The 13,577-nt window shown below is 36.3% G+C and overlaps 1 protein-coding gene across 1 annotated transcript; it reads left to right on the forward strand.

Annotated features, from left to right (window-relative positions):
* The first annotated feature begins 5,501 nt into the window (after nt 1-5,501).
* Nucleotides 5,502-6,449, forward strand: LOC103736585 (olfactory receptor 8J3-like). The gene has a single exon (XM_008836092.1). It carries the CDS (start codon nt 5,502-5,504, stop codon nt 6,447-6,449), a length of 948 nt encoding a protein of 315 aa, XP_008834314.1.
* The last annotated feature ends 7,128 nt before the right edge of the window (nt 6,450-13,577 follow it).

Below are 13,577 nucleotides of genomic sequence, written 5' to 3' on the forward strand. Positions count from 1 at the left end.
ATTCTAACCTCCCCTTTGGGCCCTTAATTAGTTGAGCTGAAATGGGTCCTGCATTTGACGCCACCACTCCCACAGGCTCACCTGAACAAGCCTTATTTTTATTTTATATTTTATGTATGTGTTCACCTGTTCATGCAATGCCCATGAAGGCCCCCTCAAAAGTATCAGATCACATGAAATATGTTCTGTGTGTGCTAGAAGCCTAACTGGGTCCTTTGCAAGAGCAGCTGGAACTCAACCACTGTGCCCTCTTTCCAGCCCTGCCATTTGTGTTTACATCTTTATCCAGTCATCACCAGCATCAGATAACCACACCAAAATATTTAATTTGTTTCTCAATTCTTTTTCAAAATATTTTACTTATTATTTTTATTTTATATGTATGTGTGTATTGCCTGCATGTAGATAAGTACACCTGTATCATGCAATGCCCATGAAGGTCAAAAGAGGCTGTCAGATACCCTGGGACTGGACTTATGGACAGTTGTCAACTGCCATGTGGGTGCTAGGATTTGAACACAGGTCTTCTGCAAGAAGAACCAGTGTTCTTAACTGTTGAGCCATCTCTCCAGTCCCTTGTTTCTCAGTTCTTATAAAGCATATATTACTGTGTTATTTGTAAATACAGGTATGTACAATAAACGTGCAAAGAGGCACATGAGCCAATTTTAACCAATTTCTCCCTTTAAGGTCTAATTTCTAAATGCAATCATTTTCTTAGGTATGAGGAATCAGGATTTATAGATATTAGGCTGGCTGGCCAGTAAACTTTAAGGATCCCCTTGTATCTGACCCTAGTGCTTTCTGAGGGGCTCGTGCACCATGTTCAGGAATTCATATGGTTACTAGAGTCCTCCTACTTACATGGAGTTACCTCCCCAATCCCTGGAAGTTGTTCTTTAATATCCACTTAACGCCATTCCTGGAGATAGTGACTATCAATTCTATTGTTGAAGGAAAAGGGAATAAAAATGAACACAGAGAACAGGATAATGAACATATTCCTTACAGGTGAATTCTTCTCATTTTACTGCTGCCTCACTGGTTCTTAGGTACTAGAACATCCATGTTTACAATGACAAATCCTGGCAAAGGAATGAAGTGCATTGAAAGACACAACTGAATGACTATGTTCCCTTAGATGCCATGACTTGAACTCAATTCAGTAATATAGGCTCTGTCCACAGCAAAGAAAATACAGTATGTCCCTCAGAGGAAGGAGGGTAGGGAGTTCTCAATCCACCCTGGGGAGATGTACATTGATCTCTTGTCTCCAAAAAATTGAATTCCTTATTTGTTTATGGACGAATTCCTAGAGGGGATTTTGTTAGAGAACCAGTCCCAGTAGCATCTTCCCTAAGGAAGCTACAAGCAATGTATGGATCCTGCCGTCACTCTGCTTCAGAATTTGTATCTCAGGTTTATAGTGGCTGTAGTCATGTAGAGATTCTCACTAAGAACATGAAAATCATTATCCAGTACAGGTGAGTAAAAATATTTATATTATTTTAATATGAGGGCTTTCAAATGCATACCATATCTTAAAGCAAACTACTCCTTTTTCATTTTGGAAGACTTGGAATTCCTGACAATCAAATAGTACAATATTTAAACAACTACTTCTTTAGGGTTTTAGCTGTCTTTATTAACACAAGTTGTTGAAAATGGTCAGCTATTTATGTTTGCAAATTTAGCAATCACTGTCTCATAGTTTAAGTAATTCATATAGCTTTTGAAACAATATAGTCTTTCTCAGTTGGAGGATTAGTATAATTTTGTTGTTGTTCTATTATCTAAAAGGAAAATTTCACTCATGATTTTATCATTATGCTTATAAAAGAAAAGCAGAAACATGGGGCCACAAACAAAATGTTACCCTTCCTCAAGAAGGCAATATGTCACAAATCTTCTTTAGAAAAGCATTAGCTAACCTATTGATAGTCATGCAAAGTGAGGTACATACATGATCTAACATTTAGGAGGCTGAAGCAGGTGGACTGTAAGTTGGAGACCAGAATAGGAAACAGCTACAAGTCAACCTGAGCTACAAAATGAGAATGTCTCATAAAAACATTGAAAACTATCTTATGGTTAGCCAGACTTGGTGGCTCATGCCTTTAATCCAAGCCTTGGGGAGACAGAGGCAGGACTCCTGTGAGTTCCAGGCAAGCTGTAGCTAGAGGGAGAACCTGTCTCAAAAATCAAACCAAACCAAAACCAACCAACCAACCAACCAACCAAACAAACAAACAAAAAACCCAAAGCATCTGATACCATATAGGCAAACACATATAACAGATTAGAATATGGAATCAATGAATTTTTTATGTAAGCCCTTTATAATAAAGTAAAATAAACTTGCCAAGATTCTAGTTAAGAATATATGAAGAGACCAGGTTCGAATTGCCTATAACTCCAGTTCCAGGGGATCCAATGCTCTCTTCTGACCTCTGTGAGCACTGCACCACATGGGTGCACTTACATACAGTATGCAGGAAATACACTCATATACATAAAATAAAAATAATAAAATAATTTTAAATGACAAAAGAATATATGAAAAAAAGGATTCATGAGGTATCAAAATAATGGATTTCCATTTCCAGCTGACCTTAACTACAGAAACCTGAATTCCCAGTTTGCTGACAAAGCCTCTCTCATCATCATGGGGGAAACAATACCCAGGAAGCAGATATGCATTTCTAACTTTCCTAATGAACTTAGCTCATTCACCTAATGTAGAATTTCCAAAACTAAACTTCCTCTTTCCCCTCCGTCCTCCTCCTTCTCCTCCTTCTTCCTCATCCTTCTCTTCCCTTCCATCTTTGTTTGAGTCAGGGTCTCAGAATGACCTTGGACATCTCAGCCCTCACCTCCACATCCCCTGGAGTCTGGTGGTTACAGGCCTTGAGTCACTACACCATGCTTCTCTCTTTCTTTCTGAGGTAGTGTCTTCCTATGCATCCCCAACTGGCATGAAGCTCGCCATCCTCCTGCCTCAGTCTCAGGACTGCTGGGATTAGAGATGTCAACTACTGCGTCTGGTACAATTTGTTGCTGTTCTTGTTGCCATTTTGCTTTATGCTAAATTTACTAAACTTGAAGGATTAAGCATCAGTGGATAATGATGGATATTGGATGAGGAGCATATTAAACTTTGTTTTATATTAAAGAAATAAATGTCTTGAAATAATCTCTCATTACTTGGTTTGAAGTTTCTAAAACACTTGTAACATCCATCAGTGCACTCTATGCAGCAATATTTCATTATCTAAATTTCTCATATGACATTTCATAAGCAGTCAAAGCTCAGGATACTGAAAATAATTTTGATTATTCCACCTTAAACCATTTATTAAAGTAATGAAACAATTTCATGGTCATTGACTTAATACCCAAAACTCATAAATTTTCCATTTATCTGTCATTTCCCTCTCTTCCATCCCCTCTGGTTTACTGAGTGAATTATATTGATGGCATCATCATATTCTCTTCTTGGCTGTAAAATTTGACTTCCCTTAAATTCTATTCTTCCCTATTTTGGCCCATCCAGCACTATCTCATTCCAGAAATTCCATAAAAACTGACTAAGTGGCTTTGCCCTTTAATGTTTTCTTTTATATGCCATCACTTTCTCTTTTTGACCCCTATAATTCATCATCTTAACACCAGCAAAAAGAATATTTCACACCAAGCTAATCAAATTAGTATCCTTTCTTAAATTTCTCCATAGTGAATAATTAACTAAAAGGAAATCTGTGTAGTAATAGAGTGCAAGTCATGAACTGTATTATATGATTCTGTTTTCTAACAACAATCTGGTGACAGACTCCTCAGTTCAGCTCCCCATCCCCATGCAGAAAACTCTAAGTTTTGTGAATTGTTTCCCACCAAGAGTAGCATTTTCCTCATGCTTATTACTGCTATTGCCTGGAATCCTGGAATTTTCTGACCCTGATTCCTTGAATATCTGCTTTTCTGTGTTTAATTAGGTTTCAATTCAGATATCACCATTTCAAAAACAAGTCCCTTATTATCCCATGTTTACTTAGTCTCCTGAGTAATATCAGTAATATCTCCATATTTATTCATCATATAAAATACATACAACAATTATCTCATTTCTGTGTTTCTTTCACAGATTTTGTTTGCTGTTCCCTGTAACTGGAACATCAGGTGCATGAGAAGATACAAGGAATTTGTAAAGTCTCAACATTGTTTAAGATATGTGACTTACAAATAAATCAGAAAAATACTTAAAGACAGATGTTTGCTGTCAGAGACTAACATATCAGATGTCCTAAAATTTGAAGTATTAACTGGTTTTTATTTCTCTGATTTTTTTTCATAGTCACATCATTATTTTCTTCTCTTACAGCAGGATGAGGTATTTTTCTCCATGTCCTTTTTAGAAAGAAAGAACATGCCAATATCTCTGGAAATTTATTTCTCAGGTGTTTATGATGACATAATCATAACATTCTGAATGTTAAGTCCAAATGTATTGATGAAGGATGAAGATGGGGTTGCCTCATGACAGGCGCTATCAGTTGCAACTGCTGAAGGAACTTAATTACACTTAATTACAGCAAGTAATTACAACTTAATTGCTTAATTACAGCAAGTGCTCATCCTTAAATACTTAAGACTATAAAAAGTAAGCATATAATGATCAAAATAATGATTTTTTTGGTTAAAGGATGAAATGAAGAGAATTGTATACATTGTAAAAATGCATTAAATTTACTATTAGGTTATGCGTTATACAAACATTCAATCAAAAGAATATAAAGCTTCTGGGAAAAGAATGTAAAAAAGGAACAGAGGCATGCTATTTATAATAATGTCTAGGAATCACAAAATGGTCACATTTCCACTTGCTAAAGGATGTTAAAGGATGAGAAGAGATTATGAAGTCTGAAAATACACCAAAGGAAATATACACACGAGGTTTAGTATCAGTAAATAAAACACAATATAAGATAACATGCTTGGAGGCAAAAATGCAAGCTAAATGTACAACTAATAGTATTATATGACAGTCTTTGGGGAAAAAAAAGTGGATAGGACTTGGAAACATCTGTGATTGGGAGAAAACAAATCTGAGCTTAAGAATTGCCAAAGAGCTTTTGGACTATTCAGAATCATCTATTCTTCATGCCTTTCTCATAGTCTAAGATCTAAAGCATAGCCTCAAATGCTTGCAAGCTATAAATATGTCCATCCTTCAACAGCATCGTAGTAAAGTAAGTGCTCATGTGCAACATGATAGCATGTCGTTTATTTAATACATTGTGTTTGCATTTGTCTTTTCATCAAACCCTTGAAAGTTCAGACCTCAAACACTGAGTTTTATCATTGGACTGCCATTCATTCATGATACAAGAAAATCTCACCCAGGGAGTGAGTGCCCCTTCTGTCTAATGACAATGCTAGAAAATAATTACTTGTATTCTATCCAATTTGTTTCCTCTCCAAACAGATGAATTCCCAACACCTACATGGATCTTGGAAATGTCACTCAGATAACTGAATTTATTCTTGTAGGTGTGTCAGATCGTCCAGAACTACAAATCCCACTTTTCTTTGTTTTCCTGATCATTTACCTGCTGACAGCAGCAGGAAACCTGGGCATCATCACCCTCACCAGTGTGGACTCTAGACTCCAAACTCCCATGTACTTCTTCCTCAGACACCTGGCTGTCATCAACCTTGGCAACTCCACAGTCATTGCCCCTAAAATGCTGGTCAATTTCCTAGTCAGTAAAAAAACTACTGCATACTATGAATGTGCCACCCAGCTGGGAGGATTCTTGGTGTTCATTGTAGCAGAGATATTCATGCTGGCCGTGATGGCCTATGACCGCTATGTGGCTATCTGCAACCCCCTGCTGTACATGTTGGTGGTGTCTCGGCAGGTCTGCCTTCTGCTGGTGTCCCTCACATACCTCTATGGCTTTTGTACAGCTATTGTTGTGTCATCATGTGTGTTCTCTGTCTCTTATTGCTCCTCCAATAAAATCAATCACTTTTACTGTGACAATGTCCCATTGTTAGCATTGTCGTGTACTGACACCTACCTTCCAGAGACTGTGGTCTTTATATCTGCAGCTACAAACTTATTTTTTTCCATGACTATAGTTCTAATATCTTATTTCAACATTGTTTTGTCTATCCTAAGAATAAATTCAGCAGAAGGAAGGAAAAAAGCCTTTTCCACCTGTGCTTCACATATGATAGCTGTCACGGTTTTTTATGGCACTCTGCTATTTATGTATTTGCAGCCTCAAACTAACTACTCACTAGATACTGATAAGATGGCCTCCGTGTTTTACACCTTGGTAATCCCAATGCTGAACCCTATGATCTACAGCCTGCGGAACAAGGATGTGAAGGATGCTTTAAAGAGATTCATCATAAATCCATGCCATTCCCTCAAACCAATGTAACTTTAAGACTCTGTTGGTAAATGAAAATATAGTTAGGATCACTGTCATTGCTTAATAATAACCTAGATGGCTGACTTACAGGCTTAATGACAACTCTGTGGAAAAAAAGGGGGCCCTAAGATGTGAGCAGTGCTGTTAATTGTAATCTAGACACTTAGATATCACTAACTACCCAGTGTAAATTGGTAGCTAATTTGGAAGAAATGGTTCCAAGAGCACATAAAGATTTTTTTTAAAGAAATCTTTATTCTTTGGTAATTTCATACATGTATACATTTAGATTATATCCACCTCTTTTTCCCCACAGCACACCTACTACAAGGCACCTCTTGGCATCCCTTCTCAAATTTATATCTTCTTCTTCTTTTAATTAAATCGGTTTATAACTCACTGCATCTTTTAGGTTAACTAAATTTGTATTTAGAGCCAAAATATATGGACTAGAGAAATAGAGTTGATCTTTTGAAACATCGGCTTTTGATTTGTTTTGTTTTTTTTTTAACTATGTTTAAGTACAGTGGATCATGGCATCTTGAAAATTATAATTAAAGATAATTAGTATTAAACATATTTAAATTAAACATACAGTTACATTTAAGCTTATATTTATGCTTACTTCTATTTAAAACAAAAATCCCTATTTCTTCCATCATTTAATTTGAATGAAAATGTGAGTACCACACCATATACGGATCTATATCATCAATGCACTGAAGGATGATATGGAAATTGCTTTATTCAGGGGGCTGGAGAGATGGCTCAGCGGTTAAGAACACTGGTTGTTCTTACAGAAGACCCAGGATTGAATCCTAGCAACCACATGGCAGCTAACAACTGTCTGTAACTCCAGTCCCAGAGGATCCGACAGCCTCTTCTGACCTCTGCAGGTATTGCACGACACAGGTGCACTTACCTACATGCAGGCAATACACATATACACATAAAACATAACAAAACAAAATTTTAAAAAAAGAAATTGCTTTAGTCCAATTACTTGTAAGTTTTCTGTGAAAAATAATTTTAAATTCTTGTGTAATTTTTATGCAATGCCTAAAATTAAATGAATTTTCACATTGGATTTTATTCACAGGCTTATCAGATTCTGTAAATGTTTCCCTTTTAATTATAATGTTTATTTAGTTTTAAAAATAAATAACTTGCACTGTGATATTACTGAACATTTGTGAAGCATGTTCATTAAAATTTCTTGAATTGTTAGAAGAAAAATTTGCCTTTTAAAATATATTTCGCCTGATTTTTGATAGTTCCTTTTAAAAATCAGTTCATTAAGTGTTTCAAACAAAGATCATACCCTTCCTCCCCCAACTCCTCCCAGGTTCACTTTCCTACACATCCATCTTTGTGGTCTTTGTTTTCCCCTATTGGGTCTGTACACTTATAACTGGGTTTTACATGTAGAAACAACCAGGTTGTGTTACAGCAGTATCAAATGAAATCATAATAAAATATAAGTAATATATTTAGAAATGTCATATGATATATTTGTGTAGCCATCTACACAAGATATACCACAAGTTGCACATATGGTCACTTCTGAATGACATTGAGATTGTTCTTTTCTTTTTTTCCTAGTATAAATGGTTCTGCTGTGCACTTTTCTCCTAGTAGTCTTCCATCTGCAGGTCTACCTTTCTTTTGGGATGAACACCTAGCAGTAGAATTGCAGAATTAGAGGAGAATTTATGTTAAAACTTTTCAGACTCTCACACTGTTTTCAGATTCTTTTATTTCTATATTTTATTTTGTATACTATTAAATATTTTTTATTTCCATCCTACTTCTGGATTTGTATTTAGTTTGGTCTAGTTTGCATTCTGAACAGCATTGTGTTTCATTTTAAACATCCACACCAGTACTTGGTGCTGTTCAGATGAGAAATCTACTAGAGGACTGTAATGACACTGTTACCATTGGAGAATGTAATGACACCATTCTCTTCTTGTAATTTTCATTTCTTTACTGTTAAATAATGTTGAACATCATTTTTAAAATATTTTATTTATTATTTTTATTTTATGTGTATGTGTGTATTGCCTGCATATAGATAAGTGCACCTGTGTCGTGCAATGCTCGCTGAGGACAGAAGTGGCTGTCGAACTGGAGTTACAGACAGTTGCTAACTGCCATGTGGGTGCTGAGATTCGAACATGGGTCTTCTGCAAGAACAGTCAATGTTCTTAACCACTGAGCCATCTCTCCAGGCCCTGAACATCATTTAAAATTTTTATTAGATATTAACCTGCCAGAGTTGGTGAAATATCTATCAAAACAATTATGAACTTAAAATTGTTATTACAATTAAATTTTAGCTTTAGCTATATAATATATAAATTCTTATAATGTGATGTATGAATATAGATGTTTTCTTCAATTCTATGTCCGTGTTTTCATTTTCTAAATTGGTTTTTATTCAATGGCTTCCTAGCTTATTATAGCCAATTTAATTTTAATACATAAACATTTTAATATGTCAACAGGGATTTCATTCTTCTAAACGACAATTTCCTCAATGTATATTATTTACTAAGTATTCTATTAAATATCACATGTATAAAATTAAAGAGAATAATATTTTTGTCACATCTAAAGATTGAGAAACAGGAATTAATACAAAGTAGGCAGTTGGGTGTGTCTGTGAATGCATATTCATAGATAATTAACTAAGGAGAGCATATTTGCCCTGAATGTGAGTCACATCATCTCAGGAATATAAGTGGAATACAAGTGGGAAAAGAAAGCAGTCACCTAGTGAAGTGACATGGTTCCTAAGAGATGTCAGCTTTCTGACTGCAACATTTTCACCACAATAAACAAAACTTCTGAACCCATATTAGCCAAAATAAGCAATTCTTCACTTTACATTATATATGTCAGTTCTTTTGTCAGCCCAATGAGTCTGACTTCACAAATATGTGTTTGAGATATTAAATGTCTCAAATTGCATTTATGCAGCAAAAATTCGTAGTCACCTTCAAACATAACACAAGGTAAATAATGTGTTTAAAATATCCATTCCTGGGCTACAGAGATGGATCATCAGTTAAGAGTACTGATTACACTTTCAGAGGACCTGGATTTGGGTCCCAGCAACCACATGGTGGCTAACAACTATCAGTAACTCCAGTTCCAACACCCTCTTCTGACCTCAGTGGGAATTGCATAACATAATTTCACTTACATATATTCAAGCAATACACTTATACAGATAAAATTAAAATAATAAATAAAATAATAAATACATATCCATCCCACTCATAAAAATAATGACTATGCTAATTCTACTGTGGAGGTAAATGGAATAAAGAGCCAACAGATGGAAACTTAATAAATGTACTATTTGTAGATAAAATGGTTCTAATTTGATTATTAGTACATTAATTCATATCATTTACGTATTTTCATTTTAAATAATTTTCTGGGGATGGAGAGATGGCCTAGTGGTGAAGAGCATGAGCAGCTCTTACAGAGGACCTGGGTTCTATTCCCAGCACCCACATGGTAGCTAACAATTATCTGTAACTCCTGTTCCAGGGCACCAGACACTGTCTTCTGGCCTCCACAGGCATTACACTCATGGGTGCACTTATACATATGCACACAAAGCACTCATACATAAAAACTGCAGACAAATAAACCAAAAAGAAATATTTTGTGAGAGATAATGAAGTGCTCTGATAGACACATTTTACTTGTTTTTTTCAAAGAATGATTCTTGGAGGGTGGAGAGGGGCTCAGTAACTAAGAACACTGGCTGCTCTTGCAGAGGACCCAAGTTTGCTTTCTAGCACTCACGTGTTGGCTAACAACCATCTATAACTCCAGTTCCAGGAGATCTGATGCCATGTTCTTACCTCCTGAGGCATTGCACAGCACAGGTGCACTTACGTATTTGCAGGCAATACACTCATACACACAAAATAATATAAAATAATGAATAGGGGCTGAAGAGATGACTCAGTGGTTAAGAACACTGCTGTTCTTGCAGAAGGCCTGGGTTCAAATCCCAGCACCCACATGGCAGCGAACAACTGTCCATAACTCCAGTTCCATGGATCTGTTGCCCTCTTCTAACTCCACAAGCATTGCACAACATGGGTGCAGTTACACACATGCAGGCAATACACTCATACACATAAAAACATTTTTTAAAAATAATAAATAAAACAATTTTTAAAAGAATAAATCTTTTGTTCATTTTATTTTAAAGACAGGGTCTTGCCATAGTCCCAGCTGACCCAGAACTCTCTATGTGCTACAACCTGGTCTTGATTTACAGAAATCCACCTTCCTCTGCCTGGAGAGTGCTGAGATTAAATGTGTGTGCCACCATGTCCAAGGAAGAATGGATCTTTGCAGCATATTAATTTCCCAGATAACTTTAACATGGATTTAGGTGAGAAAGTTGGGGTTTACTTTTTGTAATTTTGGGGGGGAGGGTTTCATACATGAGTATTGTATCTGCATTATTTCTATTCCTCCTAATCCCTTCCAAATCCTCCCATGTCACCTAACTCCCTCACAATTTCTTGTCTTCTTTATATTATTATTTTCATATATACATGCATGTATTTATATGTATACATATATTCATACACACATGTATGTATGTATGTGTGTGTGCATGTGTGTGTGTGTTCGCATGTGTGGTGCAAAGCCCAATCTATGGTGCTTATGTATACCTCTGTTCAGTACTGTCTATTCAGGTTTAGAAAACTTATTAGGGACCTGGTCCCTGGAGAAAACTCATTCTCCCTCCCTCAGCATCCATTGACTGCCTGTAACTCTTGATCTTGAGGCGAAAACCCATGAAATTTCTCCAATTAACATTGCCATGTGAACTGGTATTGCCTTTATTCAGGCTACAGTATTGTAGAGATTCCATAGTTGTAGGTTCCCTATGATGTCTAGAGTGTATTAACTCACAGTAGGTGTCTTGTCCCTCTGGCTCTTATAATCTTTCCTCCCTCTCTTCTGGTATGTTCCTTGAGCCTTAGATGTAGAGGTTGCATTTTAGATGTATTAGTTAGGACTGGATACCTCAACATTCACTTATTCTCTGTGTTTTAAAAAGTTGTAGAATTCTGTACTAGTCTCCATCTGTTGCAGAAAGAAGCTTCATTGATGAATGGTGAGAGCCACACATATCAGTTAATATAAGGATATGTATTTAGGATGTTATGAAAAATTATGTTGGTCTAGGAGAGTGACAGTGGGAGTTTCTACTCAGGAGTCTATGGTCTCTCCAGACATGAGTTCTTGGCTATGTTTACAGTTTCCATGCACGAATTCCTTCCCATTGACCAGGCCTTAAGTCTGTTCAGACAGCTGTTGATTACCCTTAAGATAAAAGTGACTCTTTGTACAAATACAGAGACTAGAGATAAATTTCAGGGCTGGTTATTGCTGTTGTTCAAATGCTTTACAGTTAGGCAGGACCAGTGATTGATTTTCTCCCTTGGCATCTTGCTTAGTATCTTCTAATATTATGTGTGCTAATCTTCAGAGAAGCAGTTTCCAAGTCATTTCCAAGTCAGTTGCTCCAGTCAGAATGGCTAAAAGGATCAAGAAACAGCTGACAACAAATGCTGGTGAGAATGTGGGGAGCACTCATTCACTGCCCGTGAGATTGAAAACTGCTGTACCCACTACTGATCTAAGTGTGGAGAATTCTTGAAAAACTACAATTTCATCACTTAACCATATGATCCAGCTATACCACTTCTTGGCCTATAACAAAAGGACCCAATTTCCTACTATAGAGATACTTGCTCATCCATGTTTATTGCCACTTTTTTCACAATTTTTAAGAAATGGGAGCACCTAAATATCCCTCAAAATATGGATAATGGAAATGTGGTACATTAATTCAATGGAGCTCTATTCAGCTGTAAATAAAAATGAAATAAAATTTGAAGATAAGTGGCTGAAGAGATGGCTTAACAGTTAAGAGCACTGACTGCTCTTGCAGAGGACCTAGGCTGGATTCCCAGTACCCACACTGTCTGTAACTCTAGTTCCAGGGGATCCTATGCACCCTTCGGGCCTCCACATGCATGAACAACATGGGTACACTTACGCACATACAGAAAATACACTTATACAAACAACATAAAAAGAAAACATTAAAAAAGTGTAGTAGATGGATACAACTATCAAATGTTATACTAAATTAGGTAACCCAGCCTCAGAAAAACTAGCAACATATGTTCTGTCTCTTGTGGATACTAGTTCTGAATTCCTAGATGTGAGTACACATCCTGATGTAACTGCAGAAGCCAGAGAAATAGAAAGGAACTTTGTGAGGAAAAAGGAAGAATGAATTGGAGAGAGAGGCATAGTAGGACATGAGCATTACTAAAGGGGGAAATAGTTAATATAAGGGGCATTTTAACTGGGAATTGAGAAAGGCGAAAAGAGATAAATAATGCTAATGAAACACCAAAGGTAAAGGTATTGTTTCATAAGCCTACTGAAAAATGCACATATGTATGTGACTGCATGTGTTCAGTTGAAAGCTTTACAACAAAACTCACAATGCCAGGCAAAGGAAACCTCCCTTGAAGTTGTTGATCAAGATAGTCCAAGAGACTCTCAAAATAATATAGGTTATTTTCACCGTCCTTGTTTGCCTCCAGAGTTTGAATGTAAGACCCTATTGCTGAAGATACAGCATACACTGGACACAGACACTTTTTAATAATGGAATTTCTTAGATAGTATAGATTTGAATTTAGTTCAGTAAAATAGAATCTGATACCTAAAATACTGCACTGTTATCTGGAGAGTCGCTAGGGGAGAATCTTGTTAAGGAACCAATCCCAGGTGGCATCTTCCCTAAGAACTTAATTAGTGTCATGTGATTCCTAGAGGCACATGTAGTCCATAGTCAAAGTTGTATAAGCATGAGTCACATCAACCTGCTGAACACATGAAGAGACTCTAAGAACACAGCTGGTTCTTCTTAGAGGTGGGTACAAAATGTTCATCATTTTTAACATAGTAGCCTTTGAAAAACCAAAATCCTGTCTTCAATACAGATGCTTTTCTTTGCACTGTTGAAAGTCATTGTGATTTACATATAATCAAATGAAATATTTATCAACTGTT

Source organism: Nannospalax galili, unplaced genomic scaffold, assembly GCF_000622305.1.
Source record: "Nannospalax galili isolate Female #2095 unplaced genomic scaffold, S.galili_v1.0 scaffold337, whole genome shotgun sequence".
In the NCBI taxonomy this organism is placed as follows: Eukaryota; Metazoa; Chordata; class Mammalia; order Rodentia; family Spalacidae; genus Nannospalax; species Nannospalax galili.

Excerpts from the sequence above, each read along its gene's own strand:
- LOC103736585 (XM_008836092.1), top strand. The coding sequence starts at position 5,502 with ATGGATCTTGGAAATGTCACTCAGATAACTGAATTTATTCTTGTAGGT.